This window comes from Erpetoichthys calabaricus, chromosome 1, assembly GCF_900747795.2.
Source record: "Erpetoichthys calabaricus chromosome 1, fErpCal1.3, whole genome shotgun sequence".
Classification (NCBI taxonomy): domain Eukaryota; kingdom Metazoa; phylum Chordata; class Cladistia; order Polypteriformes; family Polypteridae; genus Erpetoichthys; species Erpetoichthys calabaricus.
In genome coordinates, this window is record NC_041394.2 from 245925908 (window position 1) to 245943839 (window position 17932).

General features: G+C 37.0%; 1 protein-coding gene across 1 annotated transcript in view; it reads left to right on the forward strand.

Annotated features, from left to right (window-relative positions):
- The window catches only part of phyh (phytanoyl-CoA 2-hydroxylase), a 49228-nt gene that overhangs the window by 14719 nt on the left and 16577 nt on the right, over positions 1–17932 (forward strand). Inside the window, exons 2-4 of the mRNA XM_028813639.2 lie at positions 7131–7186; positions 8914–9024; positions 17292–17460. Coding sequence (XP_028669472.2) covers positions 7131–7186; positions 8914–9024; positions 17292–17460 — 336 coding nt within the window. The remainder of the gene's footprint in view (positions 1–7130; positions 7187–8913; positions 9025–17291; positions 17461–17932) is intronic.

Sequence of the window (17932 nt, forward strand, 5' to 3'; positions counted from 1 at the left end):
ATGTAACTTTACTTCTTAAATGTTAATGTTTTACTGTTTAATAATTTATACGCTTCTTATATGTTGTTCAAATTCTTTTATCAAAATACCACTGACAGCGCAATGCACGATAACATGGAGTGAATACACCATACGCATCCGCCCACGGCTGCCCTGCTGTGCGCAGATAGGAGTTGATTCTACAATAAAATAAAATAAAGATAAAAACAGTACAACAATCATCACCCATAAAGCGTGTGTGTGTGTATATATGTGTATATATATATGTTGATATGTCGATGTGTATATGTATGTATATATATATATATATATATATATATATATGTAGATATGTATATATATGTGTATATGTATATGTATATATATATGTTTATATATGTGTGTGTGTGTATTTTATATATATAAAACACAGCAACACTCATAACAATGACAACACAATTACATTGACAATCATGTTACGTTATTTTTAAAATGTTTCCTTTTTTTTTCATAACCTCTTTAACACACTACTTCTCCGCTGCGAAGCGCGGGTATTTTGGTAGTATAGATATATATATATATATATATATATATATATATATATACATATACATACATATACACACATACATGCAGTTTCAATAACATAGAAATCAATATAAACAACATTAACATCATTATCATATGAGAATATGAAGTAATATATAAGAAGCACATTTCATATAAATATAAATTATTAAACAGTAAAATCCATCCATCCATCCATCTATTTTCCAACCCGCTGAATCCGAACACAGGGTCACGGGGGTCTGCTGGAGCCAATCCCAGCCAACACAGGGCACAAGGCAGGAAACAATCCTGGGGTTTTATCTTTATTTTATTTTATTGTAGAATCAACTCCTATCTGCGCACACCAGGGCGGCCGTGGGCGGATGCGTATGGTGTATTCACTCCATGTTATCGTGCATTGCGCTGTCACTGGTATTTTGATAAAAGAATTTGAACAACATATAAGAAGCGTATAAATTATTAAACAGTAAAACATTAACATTTAACAAGTAAAGTAACATTAAGTACTACTGCAGTGCCTTCGGGTATACCTCATTTTGTGTTTGCTCATTACATGCTTAAATGTATACATTTTTTGGTGTACCTACCCGAGAACACGCGACATATAACCGAGCGTGGGAGAAGCATGGATTTTAAACACGCGTTGAGTTCATCTGCTGGTCTCCCTTGTGGAATAACTGGTAATGTTTGAGTAAAATCTACAGCGAGTAAAACGACATTACCTCCTATTTTTTTTTTACGATCTCTGAGATCTTGCTTTTTTCGGTTCAAGGCTTCATAAGCTCTTTTATGTTCTATGGTGTACTTATCCCAAACCATCATCTTTGAATGTTGCAAGACTTTCGCCTTGTATGTAGATCGGGGTAATTACATTCATTGCATTCCTAGTCTGAATCACAATCTGATTGTATGGGTGGTTACCTGACACTGTAGGGTTGCCACCCGTCCTTTAAAATACGGAATCGTCCCGTATTTGAGAATGAAATTGCGAGTCCCGTTTTGAATCAATACGGGACGGGATTTATCCCGTATTTTTTTTATCATTTTTTTTAAAGCAGCGTCTCATGCAAATCATCCCACACGCATTTTATGAAGATGCCTCCTTTCGTAGTTTTGATTGGGTAACACTTGACGTCATCGTTAGTTTGATTGGTGTTTTTAACTGTCCAGTGAGGAGGGCGGGTCTTTTAAGTACAGTCTGCAAAGTGTTGGCACTGGGATGTGGCACCCGCTGCAGTATGCGTCCCTTATTTTTTTGTATTAAAAGTGGTAACCCTACGTGGCAGGTAACAGTTATGTTTGGTCATGAAGTCGTCTAAAATCCGCCACGTGCCCTCTTTTAAGTGTGAGAAGCAGATATATATAGCCAAATTCTCGCGCTTCGTTGCGGCGAAGTACTGCTTTTAATTTTTTAAGAAAAGAAAACCTTTTTAAACGGATCGAAAATACAGCATACCAATAACAATTTGTTAAGGATCTGTTTTTTTCTGAACCTCGCTTTTCACAGCTGTCGCGCCACTGCGTGTGTTTCGTTTATTTGACAGTATGTAGATCGTGGTAATTACATTCATGGCATTCGTTTTCTGAATCACAATCTGACTGTATGGGTGGTTACCTGCCAGGTAACGCTTGTGGTTGGTCAGGAAGTCGCCTTACATCCGCCACGTGCCCTCTTTCTGTTCCCAGAAACTGATCATAGAATGGTTTTAATAGTTTACTTTCAAATAATGCAAAGAGTATGCGACACGTGTTTCTCCCTAATTCTGGGCTCATCAGGCATACACACTCACTTCATCCCCTCTCGGGAATCGAATCTCTATCGTCAGCGCCAGAGTTGAAGCCCCTAACGTTGCGGTCAGCAAGTTGTGCCGTCTTTCAGTTGCGAGAAGCAGATCATAGAATGGTTGAAACTGTTGCCCCTAACGTTGCGCTACGGCGTGTGGTTCGTTTATACCTCGTGTCTTCTCATTAAACTTTTATCTCGCGAATATGTTATTGCAATCTGCAGCGGGAGCGTTTCTATAAACTTAATTTAAACTTACGTTTTACACCGTGCTTTGTTTCCCTTATGAACATGCTTGTATGCTTCACTCGCTGGGTTCTTATTGTTTCGCTCCCTTCTCAATTGTTTAATTAATTTTTTGTTCTTCGCTGTTTGCGGCTCTTCCTTCATTTCTCCTTACTCAGTTCACAGTCTTTTCACGTGATTACGTGGGAGGCGTGATGACGTGACACTCAACTCCACCTCCCACGGCCATCAAGCTGCCGTCCATTACAGTATATTGTCAAAAATGAGGTTCCAGTTATGACCATTACGCGTTGAATTTCGAAATTAAACCTGCCTAACTTTTGTAAGTAAGCTGTAAGGAATCAGCCTGCCAAATTTTAGATTTCCACCTACACGGGAAGTTGGACAATTAGTGATGAGTGAGTCAGTCAGTCAGTCAGTCAGTGAGTCAGTGAGGGCTTTGCCTTTTATTAATTAGTATAGATAATAATAATCATCATCAGTTTTACCTTCTCCTGTATGGTCAAGGTCTTCCTCTGGCGCTTAGGCTTACTGCTACCAGAAGGCATGCAAGATGCAGGACGCTTGGGAGCCATCGTAGGGCTTAAAACAAAACAAAAAGTTCACAAAAGTTTGCTCAGAAAAGTCGGACCACAAGCAAGGTACACGATACGCGATTCGTCGGGGACCCACGCTCACTGTTCTTGTGAGATTACACCACGTTAGCAGCAGCTAATCAGAGCCCAAGAGAATAAAATTGGCTCTGATTGGTTGAGCCTCCTCTTTCAGCCAATAACGGTCTTTGTAAGAAATCATCTGGGTGCTGTAACGCGAAACTCTTTTGTCTGCTGAAAACCGTATGCTTTGTTATGAATTGGCTGCAAAGTACACTACAGGTAGGATGTACTTCTTGAATTTTTCCGCGATATAGCGGGGGCGCGATAGCTGAACTGCAATAGAGCAGGGGATTACTGTACTCTGAGAAATCCTGGAAGATTAGTTAAATGGCAATCCGGGCAGAATTACTTCAGTTCCTCTGTTGTGCTACGCCCAAAAACATAGTCTCCTTTTTTCAGTATTGTTTTCCCAATATGGTTGCTTATCAGATTCCTGTTTGCTAGTTATTAAAAAATAATAAAAAAAACTTTCCAGTCTGACAGCAGAATAACAATATATATTTTTTCCTTATCTGCATGTTCTGTTGCTCTATATAAAAATTGTTCTCCATTAAGAAGTGTGGACATGTGTCCTTCTCCAAGGACAGGCTTGCTGTCATTCAAATCGCTGTCCCCTTGCATATATCATTATCCCACTGTGAAGGTAGTACGTGGGAGCAATCACCAGTATCCTATGCTTTGGTGGTGCAGTGGTAAAGTACAGCAAGACAAACTACAGTATGTTAAGCAGTGGCCTCGGTCTAGTGACTAAAGTTTTCACATAAGTTATTGATGAGTCATTAAACTGCTTTCATTCCCTTCACTTGGACAGTAAGTCCTCCTTCCTTTCCATTTAGGTCATCACTTTTTCACAAACAGGTCTTGACTTCTGTTTTTTAATAACCAAATAATGTTTGTGGTTTTTGTCTTTGCCAACTGGAGCTCTTCATTTGGGGAAGAAACTTCATCATCACAAATTGAGAAGAAATAAGGTCTAGTGCAAGGTTAGCAGGTATACCTCTTCAAATTTAAATCCTCCTTCTTTGACAGGGAATTCTAGCTAGGAGTGCTCATGGTTGTATGATGGATGCAGTAAGTGCTCAGAGATTTTGTGGATTGAGACTTTATATATTTAAAACACAGCACTGTAGTATGATGTTGTTTGTGTTTGCCTAAATATACAATTATTAAAGTTTTCATCACTCCTGCTAGAATAATTATACATTTATGTAAAATAACTGTGCATCATCATATATAACAAAAACAATCCATAAAACATAATTTGTATTGCAAGTCAAATACAGAAATTTTGTCACCTGTTGACTTTGCTAAAACAGAAAGTGGAAGCCATATGATCTACACTGAAGCATATTTTTCAGTGGTTCCTGTTTTCTTAGCCACAAGGAATCTCTTTTTGTTAGAAAGTGACTTTTTTTGAATACTTAAATATGGAACATCACCACCTGAATGATTCCACTGTAACATTTGTCTCACAAAAGTGTAAAAAAAAAATGGAGCCAGAATGAAAAATGTTTGTTGAAACATAAAACTCTGCATTTCACCAGAACAACTCTGTACTGTCCATTACAGATGGAGTGGGGGTGATAAGGTTGGTAATCTGTAACTTAGTTGCTCCAAAGTTTACCATGAATTCCATAATCTTGCCAGAGATTAATGCAATATCATCATCATCTGTTTGAGAGCTTAAGCTGAACTGATGCATCAAGTGACAGGAGACTGATTATCTAACCACACAAGCAAACATGTGACTAAACTGACCAAAAAAATGAGTGTTTGTAGAATTACCAAGGCACATTCAAGAGTTGATCACCATTGAGGTGTTGTAGAAGGACGTAAACAATGCTGTGCTTATGACAAAGCCCACAAACATTAATTAAAGCTTTTCTGTTATGAGGAAATGTACAGTTAATTTCTCATTTGGTAAATCTTCTTACCAATCTTCTTTTATGAATCATTCTTCTGATGATTCTACACGTAGCCTTTTAAGGGAATTCATTAGTGCATTTAAGTATGTTGAAAAGTGGACTGGCACCCCACATGCAGGGTTATACCTTTAACTCAATATAAAGCCATAAAACTGGATTTTTTTCTGGGGGTCTGACAGCAGATAGTATTAAGTGCAGTGAGTCAATAATAAAGTTGTTTCTTGAGCTGGACATCATCCCAGACACCTTGAGGCACTGTTCAACTCTTACAGGAAAATTTTGAAATTTAACATTTTTAATTACTTTTTGATTGATTGGGTTATTAAGTGAAATACTATTAGTTTTATCTTTTATTAGAATTTGTTAAGGGCTGTTTGACTATTCTCAATTGAAACATTTACTTAACATTCTTAAATCATTTTTAGGGTTGTGGGCCAGAATCTATTCAGAAAGAAACGGGTGCAACACAGGAAGCAACACTTGGCACATTACCAGTCCATTGCAAGGCTTACTCACATGTACCCACATTTATATCACACTAGGTCAACTGAACTAACACCTAGTCTTTTGGATGATAAAAAATTGTGTGTAGATGGGAGCAAAATTGGCTCAGACATAGCAAGCAGAGGGTTATGGAGTGAGGAACCTTATCACAATTGGCCGATGTTAAGAGTGAAGTACCATAGGGGTCAGTGCATTGGCTGCTGCTATTATTAATGTATATAAATGATTTGGATAGGAATAAACGTAACAAGCTGCTTAAGGCTGCAGATGATACCAAGATAGGTGGATTGGCAGTTACTCTAGAATTCACTGAATCATTACAGAGGGACTTGGACAGCATACAGGCTTTGGCTGATTTGTGGCAGATGAAATTTAATGTAAGTAAATGTAAATTATTATGCATGAACTTGAATACACAGTGGGAGGTTTGAAATTCAAAAGTATGTTGTTTACAGTTTGGGTCTCCAGATTACAAAAAGGATATATCAGCACTGGAAAAAGTCCAGAGAAGAGTGACTAGGCAGATTCCAGGGCAACAGGGAATGAATTATGAGGAAAGACTAAAAGAAATTAGCCTTTTCAGTTTAAGCAAAAGAATATTAAGAGGAGACATTATTGAAGTGCTTATACTTATGAAGAGAATTAGTATAGTGGATCGAGACTGTTATTTTAAAATGATTTCAAGAAGAACACGGGGACATAGTTGGAATCTTGTTAAGGGTAAATTTCGCACAAACATTAGGATGTTTTTCTTTACACAAACAAACATAGACACATGCAATAAACTACCAAGTAGTGTGGTAGACAGTAGGACTTTAGGGACTTTCAAAACTCGACTTGATGTTATTTTGGAAGAATGAAGTGGATAGGACTTGCAAGCTTTGTTGGGCTAAATGGCCTGTTATCATCAAGATTGTTCTAGTGTTCTAAAAAATAAAAATGGAACCACACAGAGAAAACTTTGCAGACATGAAGTGAACATGCAGGTTTTACAAACTTAACCAGAGCTGCCTTGTGCTGTAAGGCAGTAAAGTGAACTACTACTACAGCATACCAAATCTTAACAGGGCATTTACAAACTTCACTGCAGTTAAAATGAGTTTCATAAAACATAGAACTTTATTTCTTAGTATAAAAAAGAAATATATATAAAAAATGGTATAAAGATTACTTAAAACATTGTTATATCTTTATTATAGCAGACAGCAAGTCCAGGAAAAAGGCTGGATGGATATTTGATAATGGATTTGAAAAGGATGGTTAATGAGGTGTTGCCTTCATTTTAATAAATGGCGGTACTTCTTTACATTTGTAAGCTTGATTTTCCAATAAAACTAAAAAAAGTTACAAGCTGCATATTTTATTAAAATGCATATTTAAAAATAATATCTAAAATTTCATTTGTATCATTGTCAAGTCAAAACCTTGGCTGAATGTTTTATAATTTCTTAACCTAGCATTTACAAGATTGCCTCCCCAACAAACACTTCTAGAGTAACTGAAGAATACCCATTGGAATTACGGTAAGGTATTGAATTGTGCATTTGTATAGCTCATTATTGTCAGTGGTGATAGCATACACCTCTTTAATATAGCAATGGAAGTACTAGTGAACACTTCTGGCTAAAAGATCATGATATTCAATAACACATTTAGACATAAAGCTTTGCAAGTAAACTGTTTATTTCTTTTTCATTGTTTTTATTTGTACATACAGTATACCAGATCTGTGCATTTTAATGTTTAAGCTTACAAGTCACATAAGCATATAATGCAGATCAAATTTTCAGTGCCCATGACAGATGAAATGTCATGTTTTTGTGACATTCTGTATGTGAATATAATATATATGCACATATACATATATGTATATACATATAAATTAATTATATATATATATATATATATATATATATATATATATATATATATATATATATATATATATATATATATATACTATCAGTCGATTGTTTTTACACACCTAGAAATTTCCATGTTTTTTATAGAAATTTACACCTTTTTTTAATCAAGCTACCTTTAAATTGATTTAAAAATGCAATATAGACAAGACATTACTAGTGTTTTAATGGATATTATTGCTTGAAATATATGATTAATAAATGAAAATTCAGACGACTACAAAAGCCCATTTTCATCAGCTGTTCCTTAAGAAATTAGTTGGATTGGAAATCATTTGTCATAGGGTGAATATTGCTGCAAACATTTTTTAAAGAAAAAAGTTGGATGAAGGGAAATGCAGTGAAGCACAAGATTTAAGAGCCATGGGTGACAGTAAGCAGTTTTATTAGCTGTCGAGGAAAGCAGCCCAAACAGTAAACCATGATGGACAGTTTTATGTTAAGAATGCAGTATAAATATAAGATATAGACAAGTGTAGCCACTATTTATTTACTATTCAAAAGATTAAATAGTGCAGGTTTACCCTTGACAAATATTCCCATAGTGTGTCTTAAACAAATTTGCTTACTCTACTTACTTGGATACGAGGGTTTAAATGTTTTGATAAAATAAAAATAACATTTATTTTATGGTCTTCTGGTATGTGATATAGCAGACCTGTACCTCATAGGATGTGGTCTTGTTATAGTTAGTTAGATAATGTCAATACAATTGTACTCTATTTATATTGTAATGTAGGAAAAATGCTTGAACAAGAGTTTCTGAAGCATGTATTAGGCTTAATGGCTTATGATTAACAAATTCAAATATAAAATGAACGCAAGCTGTATGAAACTTCTCTCAATGTGGGAAAACCTTATGTGACTACACTACCAGGTGATCACATGTGGTACCACTGTTGCCTTAAGTGCTAAATTTAAAAAAAAGTTACAGATTTTCAGACTGCAGATTTGTAAAGAGTATCCATCTTTTGCCTTTTTTCTACATTATCTGGAGTTGTTCAGACTTAAAACATCTCTGGAGACAGTGAGCATAAATCAGGAATGCATAAAGAACAGGATGTGCTGTCACAGGGCCAAAATCAATGCATGAAAACTGAAGCAATTTAGAATACTCAAAAACTGCATGATAGATAGCCTTTTCAGTGAAGGAGGAAATTATGCAAACACAAGGAGGGTGTAAAAGTTCCACAAGGAAATCATTCCAGCCAAATTTAAAACATGGGACCTAAGGTTTGCTAGACAGTGACATTAATTGCAGCACAGATTCTAGATAACACTTACTGTTTTCTCACAGTCATTTAATCTCATATGTCCTTTATTTTTAGCTATACATTAGAAAATGACCTCCTTACTCTTGAGCAGAGACACTTCTATGAAAAGAATGGATTCATCCTCATTAAAAATCTGGTTTCCCATGAAGATCTTGATACATTCAGGTAAAATGTTTTAGAAGTGGCAGTTTTCAAATTGTTTTATTTACAGGGTTTTATTAACTGATAACAGTTTTATGCACATAGATAACAGCTGTTTATTTCACACTGTAATGCGACCTTATCAATGCTGAGTCAGGCTCTCAAATGTAAGTTGTGTTTGAGTTACTGGAGATCCTTTCTTCCAGGTCAGTAACACTTAACTAGCATCCTAGTCCATAGGAAACTTTACCTTTTTTAACCCTTTTGACTTTCTTGATTCTTTTTAATGTGTAAGCCACAACCATCAAGGGACTTTCCCTGTAGTACAAATGGAATAATAAACTGAACAATTGAAAATAATAATAATAATTACATTACTGATGCTCTGTTGGTACTAGTCCTCTGCAAGTATTAAAAGCGTTGAATGATGTAGTCATGGAATATTCATTAAAAATATTTGCATACTTCTAGGTGTCGTAGTGGGCTTCACCCAGATACATTGCTGTTGAGGAAAAAAAGGGAGGCTGTAGTGTCTTTTGTAGTGAATGTCTTTACTTTAAAAAAATACATTAATTTTCTCAAAGGCTGTGCTGATAGATAGATAGATAGATAGATAGATAGATAGATAGATAGATAGATAGATAGATAGATAGATAGATAGATAGATAGATAGATAGATAGATAGATAGATAGATACTTTATTAATCCCCAAGGGGAAATTCACATACTCCAGTAACAGCATACTGATAAAAACAATATTAATTAAAGAGTGATAAAAACGCAGTGTAGGTTAAAAAGTGCAAGGTGGAGAGTGCGAGGCAAGTATAACAGTCAATAACATTGTATAATGAGATGATACTGTTCAATGGATGCAGAGGATTCTCCATAATTGATAGGACCCTGCTCTGCGCCCGTCGCTCTGCCACAGATGTCAAACTGTCCAGCTTCATGCCAACAACAGAGCCTGCTTTCCTCACCAGTTTGTCCAGGCGTGAGGCGTCCCTCTTCTTTATGCTGCCTCCACAGCACACCACCTCGTAGAAGAGGATGCTCGCCACAACCGTTTGATAGAACATCTGCAGCATCTTATTGCAGATGTTGAAAGACGCCAGCCTCCTAAGGAAGTATAGTCGGCTCTGTCCTCTCTTGCACAGAGCATCAGTATTGACAGTCCAGTCCAGTTTATCATCTAGTTGCACTCCCAGGTATTTATAGTCTGTACCCTCTGCACTCAATCACCGCTGATAATCACGGGGTCCATGAGAGGCCTGGTCCTCCTAAAATCCAACACCAGCTCCTTGGTTTTGCTGGTGTTCAGGTGTAGGTGGTTTGAGTCGCACCATTTAACAAAGTCCTTGATTAGGTTCCTATACTCCTCCTCCTGCCCACTCCTGATGCAGCCCACGATAGCAGTGTTGTCAGCGAACTTTTGCACATGGCAGGACTCCGAGTTGTATTGGAAGTCCGATGTATATAGGCTGAACAGGACCGGAGAAAGTACAGTCCCCTGCGGTGCTCCTGTGTTGCTGTCCACAATGTCAGACGTGCAGTTCCCAAGACGCACATACTGAGGTCTGTCTGTAAGACAGTCCACGATCCATGCCACCAGGTATGAATCTACACCTATATTACTTGTCTAGATAAAAAATTTGATCTGATGGCTATGGCATTTACATTACATGGTCCTGATGTGGCCTGAATGTTTAAATATACAATTAGCTTATGCTGAATGTACAGTATGCGTTACACATCTGTTGTGACATAGTGATGCAGGTTAAACATAAACATTGATCTCCACATTTTTTTTTCTTTTGATGCTCTTCTATTTTCCACCTTTATACACTGAGGTAATTTTCTTATTTGGTGAGTGAGCACAGAAGAACAGGATTGTATGCTTTAGCATTTTCTACCTTGATTTCCTCCACCTTAATACAGGGAAGATTTGTTCTAAGGTGTTACATGATGGTCAAAAATGATGGAATCAAGGCATATCCGGTTTGACTGTTTAACCCCAAATTAGATATGGGTGGTTGGATTTAACCTGAAACTCAGTAACACATGCAAAAGTGGACTGTTATCTGAGACTATGTGGGTATATACAGCAAAATCTGATTGTTTCATATTAAAGGGACAATCACAATTGGGTCACTTCAGAGTAGTAGTATAAATGTCTGAAAATGTATCTAAAGAAGGAATAACACCAAATATTTAAACACATGATTTTTTTTTTTCTAATAAAAGTTATTTACTACCCATTTGGACTCAAACTGCTTACACCACCTTCAAAAGCAATAATTGCCATCACATGTTTCCTTTAGACTGTCATGGTGCTTTGGAGGAATTATGGATCAGTGATTAATTGGGTCCTGTCATAACACCTCAGTGGGTTTAGGCCAGGACTTTGATTAAGCTCTGGTCTGCAACAATTCAGATGTACACTTACTTGTGAATTTTGGATTTCCATGTTCCTGCATGACTTGGCTGTCCTTTAACTTTACTTCATGGATGACTTGCCAGATATTCTCATGGATGATACAGAAGCTTATTCCCGCCATTCAAAAAAATAATAAGAATTATATTTAGCAAAAGTATTGTAAAGAATTGCATTATTTCATAAAAGCAGTACATTATTTACCAATAATGATTGCATTACTTTGCATAAGTTTTTGCATAAGTGTGACATTGCAATAATGATTGCGTGAGCTTACACAAAAATCAAAAAAAGAAATCACTTGCCAGCAGTTGGTATATGATGCATGTGTGTTCATTACATATGTAGTGTGCAATCAAATAACAAAAACCAAAAAAGTTATTATATGTATAATTTTAGTTTTAATTGTTTAGTAGGTTTAGTACAGATGCGTAGAACAATGGCACAGAGCTAGCCTTCCTGCCTCTCAGCACTAGGAGCTTCAATTGCTAATCTGGTCAAGATCTGCATGGAGTTTGCACGTTCTCCCCTTGAACTTGTGGACTGACTGATATTAGTCTGCTTATCTGAGAGAAGAAAACTGGTTTTAAAACTGAATACAAGGAATGTGTCAGCAATACCTTAATTACCAACAAATATCTAATCCTACATGTGCTGTAAATGACATCCATCCTCTTTCCAAAGGGGTATACAGCTTGTAATGTACTTAGAATCTTTCATATATATTAAGACTTTTAAATGTCATTTTATCATAAAGATTTTGATTTATAGTTTCATATCCTATAACAATTATTACATAATTTGCATGTGTTTTAACAAATGATATCCACCAACTTTAACTAAGTGTCTTATTGCTAGTTTTCTTCTGCAGAAGTTAAAATGGAAATTCACTTACCTTGCCAGGTTTGTGAGGGAAGTGCCTCTTCTACCAGTTTCATGTGGAAGGCAGGAAGGAGGGCACACACTCACACCCATATTAACTAACTTAGACTCAACAATAAGCTCCATGACTTTGAAATGTATGGTGCACGGGAGTAACCTGTTAAAACCCATGTAAACAAGGGGAGCACATGTGCATAAACAGCTCTAACCACTACACCAGTCACATTGTTACTATCAATCAGTTTGCACATTCAGACCTTGACAATAAATTTGAACTTCAACACTGACATTATACTTAATGTGTATTTAATTCCCATGAAACATATAATCTTATGTATTCCATTTATTCTTGTTATATACTGATGCTGACAATCTCACCTATTCATCAATTTTCCAAACCTTGAAAGTGCATTTTATTCGGAAAATTCTTATTTTGATTATTTCTTCCAAGTATTGCGGAAGTCACGGCTTAGACCATGTTAAAAGAAATGCACAAAATATTTTTGCCAATTATATATACATATAATTATATATATAGTACATATGTGTGTGTGTATAGTGCATTAGTAAATGCATATTTGCTTTAAGAAAACAGACATTTCAAGGTATGATAGTTAATTAAGACAAAAAAGACAGAAGTTCCAATATAGTGTGGTATAGTGGTTAAGGCTTTGGAGGTTGTGGGATCAAATCCCGCTACTGACACTGTGTGACCATGAGCAAGTCACTTGACCTGCCTGTGCACCAAATGAAAACTAAAAGAATTTTAACCAAGTGTATCATAAATATTGTAAGTCACCTTGGATAAAGGTGTCAGCCAAATAAGTAAACGTAAGGTTATTATTATACTCAAGAATCATGGCCCCGGAGAGTGTTGATGTGTTGCATGTTAATTAGCACAAGCAAGTAAGAATTTCACAGTAGTCTGTATATGTGAAAATAATAGCCCTATAAAACTACAATTAAAATAAATATTCCACTATTTTACAGCCATAACTGCAGGCTCTTATTTTACTAAAAGTCCAGTGGTTTGTTCGTGCCAACAGGCATTTTTGCTTATGATGCCATACAACTATCATGATGTATCTTTAGGCTGTACCTACCATCTTGCAAACATTTAACAAAGTCAGTACATGAATAAAATAGTTTCAAAGTAAACTAGACATTTTGCCCTGACTTCTTTCAAATGGTAACCAGTTGCTTTTCCTGTTTATTGGCTCCTGGACAACAGAATTTTCTTTTTACCAGCCTAAAGTAGCACTGAGTCACAAATACACTGGCCTAAAAAGCATGACTATTGCAGTCTTGCAAGAAACTGGAGGATTTATTCTTGTTTTATCAAAGTAGATTTCATCACCAATCACCAACACATTAACACTGATCAGCCACATCATCAAACCACCAGCTTAATATTGTGTGGGTCCCCCTCATGCCATCAAAACAGCTCTGTCCCATTGAGGCATGGGCTCCACAAGACCACTGAAGGCATCCTGTGGTAGCTGGCACCAAAACGTTAGCAGCAAATACGTTAAGTCCTGTAAGTTGCGAGGTGGGGCCTCCATGAATTGGACTTTTCTTTAAGCACATCCCACAAATGTTGATTGTATCAAGATCTAGGGAATTCTGAGGCCAAGTCAACACCTTGAGCTCTTTGTCATTTTCCTCAAACCATTCAATTTTTGCATTGTGGCAGGATACATTATCCTGCTCAAAGGAATACCATTGCCATTAAGTGGTGTATGCAGTTTGCAACAATCTTTAGGTAGGTGGTACATGTCAAAGTAACATCCACATGTATGCCAGGACCAAAGGTTTCCCATCAGAACATTGCCCAGTGCACTACACTGCTTCCCACAGCTTGCCATCTTCTCATAGTGCATCCTTCTGCCATCTCTTCCCCAGGTAAATGATGCACACTCACCAGTCTCTCCACATTATCAGATCAGGGCACCTTCTTCCATTGCTCCATGTTTCAGTTCTGAAACTCCCATGCTTATAGTAGGTGTTTTTGGTGGATTCTGTAGCTGTGCAGCAAGCAGTGATGTATTGTGTGTTATGACACCTTTCTCTCATGGCCAGCCTTAGGTTTTTCAGCAGTTTGTGCTATTGTAGCTCTTCTACAGGATCAGGCTTGACAGGCTAGCCTTCACACTCTAACATCAGTGAGCTTTGGGCACCCATGACTGTGTCATTGGTTTACTGGTTGTTCTTCTTTGGACCACTTTTGGTAAGTATTTACCACTACATACTGGAAATACCCCCCTTGACCTGCTGTTTTGTTAAAGTCTCTCAAATTCTTATGCTTGCTCATTTCTCCTGCTTCCAACACATCACCTTCTAGAACTGACTGTTGTTGTACATGGCTGGGGGTCAGACTCGGCCGGGACGCCTGGAAGGATGGAGTTGTGGCATATTTGTCCTCCGGGCCACGAGGGGGCAACCGCCCTGGAGTAGAAGAGGCCCACGGAAGGAGAGCAGGGAGGCTCAAGACCGTTGGGGCCTCTGGTCACCGCCAGGGGGCGCCCCGAGCCTCATGGAGCCCGGGACTTATTTACTTCCGCCACACATATGGAGGACGATCCTTCCAGGGTCACCTGGAGTGCTTCCGGGTGCTCTCCTGATGCTTCCGCCACACCAGGACGTGACGTCAGGTAGAGCAGCTGGAGCTCATCCGGGTGAGGATAAGAGGGGCCGCCTCCCTCCAATCAACGAGCTGGAGTTGGGAGCAGGAGCAGGACGAAGCTCTTGGAGAGAGGAGACAGGTGGCCCAGGGACGAGGAGAGAGAAGGCCCAGGAGAAAGGTGACTGGGGCTGAAGACACTGTGTTGTCGTGCGGGACTGAGTCGTGTTGTTGTGTGGCACAGACGAAAATAAAAGTACATTTGATAAAGATGTGGTCTCCGACTGATGGTGTCCGGGCAAATATCACACTGTTCACTTGCTGCCTAATATATCCTACCACTTGATAGATGTCATTGTTATGATATAATCAACGTTATTCACTTCACCTGTCAATGGTTTTATTGTTGTGGCTGACCAATGTATGTTAGTTTATTTAGCAGACATTTATACATGAGCGTACTCTTAGATGAACATGCACACCTTCCAGGTGTGCTGCTAGAATCTGTATGCTGATGGCATCTCTCTGGTAGTAAAAACTAATTTTTTTTTTGTATTCTTGTTAACCAGGGCAGACCTTAATTAATTTCAATATTTGCTTCTAATTATATTGTTAAATTGATTAGATTAACTGGGAGTGGGTGCTCTCTTCAGGCTTGAAGCATAGATGTTTAACTTGAGCAGAAAGCAGCATCCTCTTTTTGAATCCCCACTCAGTCTATGTTTTGCAAATTCACAGTGAAAAACTTAAAATAATGCAGATAATCCAACATGAGTTACATTCTTTATCATGGCACTTTATGTATTCTGGTCATATTTTGACACAGTGTTACTATGCAGACTGAAATGCCAAAAAATAGTGTATAACTTATTGATTTGCCCAGTTAAGCCTTATCCACTGTCACAGGTTCAATCACAAGGGTAAACAGTAACCTTACACATGCTTCCAGTTAAACAAAAAAAATATCTCACATCAGAACAAGTCCTAAGCTCAGTTTAATTCCATCTATTCTTGTATCACCTTTAACATTGATGGCTTTGGCTGGAGGCCTTGTCAGAGAAGATTTCCCTAGTCCTATAGAGAAGGGGCTCTGAAACTTTTGTGTTGGTGTACCACCACCAGGAATTTAAATGTTTCCAAGCACCACTATTTTTTTCAAGCTTAAAATTTTAAGTACTAAATTTTTATGAAATAAAACTAAAGTTTATATTTCTTTGCTACCCACAAATACTGTATTTGCCAGTTTTAACAAGGTATTACAGACAATTTTTGTGTGTGTGTGTGTTTCTCACTTAATTTTTCTTATGTTCACCAACTTTTTTTTTTATGAATTATTTATTACTATATTAACAATAAGGTGGCTTGATATGGGGTATTGATAGAAAGGCTAACATTTCCAAACTTTTAATTTACATAAAATATACAGTTCAGATCTTGAATTTCATGTGTAGTGTGTAGAATTTCCCCACCTAGGGTAACAGCAAATGATGAATATTTTGTGGTTATAGGAGATTTCAGCATAGAGTTTATAAAGAATGATATTATCATAATAGACTGCCTGATTTGTCTTACCATGTGCACACATACTAAGTTTATTCACAGTTTTTGTCCATTAGCTGGAAAATAAATACTACCTAAAAAAATGTAAACATGATGTAATTGCTGCAGGAATGAATAAATATCAAAATAATTCAGAATATTTTAATTTACACAAGCTCTTTAAAGCTGCTTTTAGAAGAGCGCACTTTTTAAATTAGGTTTGTCAGAAAACCATTTTGTCAGGTTTACGACGTCTGCTGTTGTGAAAACTAAGTTTCATAGGAAATAGAGGCAACACAATTACTTGGTTAGGAGTTCTACCCAGTAATAGCTCATTCACTGTCTACCATGGCATTGTCAGCATCCTTCTCAGGGATCTAAGAAGAAGCAGTTCTGACATGTAAGTATGTAACTGCAATTGAAACAGCTTTCTCTCACATAGGAAGAGTGGGGTTTGTTTTCTTTCTCTCACTCTTTTAATGTTTGTGTGTGTGTGTGTGTGCGTTCCCCCTCATGCACTGCCAACTAATTGTGCTATAGAGAGCAACAGGATAAGCTTAGTAGACAAGCCTCAAGTTCTATATAAAGTATGTGACTTCTGGGCTGACACTCTTTTGAAAATGTTCATATTCTTAATTTATCTTAATGAATCTAAAAAGCAGTATTTAATATTGATTAAATAAGCATGCTAAAGTTTACTTCAGGCTTGTAACAGATTAGTTACAATTCTATAATTTCTATATATGACCATCTTATATCCTTTGTGGTAAACTTTCATTTACTATATATTAAAGTACATCAGAATTAATGTCTTGACAGAGGTGAATTTGAAAAGATTTGCCGAAAGGAAGTGAATGTCCCTGGACTGATGATAATGAAGGATATTACTATTGCCAGCTCTGAACTGGTACCAGATCAGAAAGTAATCACCAAACTGCAACATTTTCAAGAAGATCCAGCTCTGTTCAGATATTGCTGCCTTCAACAGGTAAAGTACTGTATATAGAGTATATATACTTTTTTTTTAAATTGGGGATCTTAGCTTGATGTTTAAAGTATGCTGGGTTAACAAAAGTTTACTTAACTCTTAATGCAAGTTCCTTAACCAACACTTCTCTCTCTTTTTTCTTCTATCAAAAATAGTTTTGTTTCCCTGGACTGTATCATAAAACATGGGGCCACTGCCTAAACAATAATAGTTCCAGGATTCTGACTAATCCTAGTGTAACAATTGCTCTGTATTGCCTACTCCCTTACCCAGTCTGTGTTCGCCTGCTGGGAACAAACTCCACAGAAAGGGTCCATTAAAAAAATAACAGCAAAACAAACAAAGCATTTAATGCTACAGAAAAAGTATATTATGAATTTCTTAGAAGAATGTCTAGGACTGATAATTAATCAAAGATCAATTAAAAGTAATACACCCTTATTGTAAAATTGGTTGGAATAACAACTGGAAA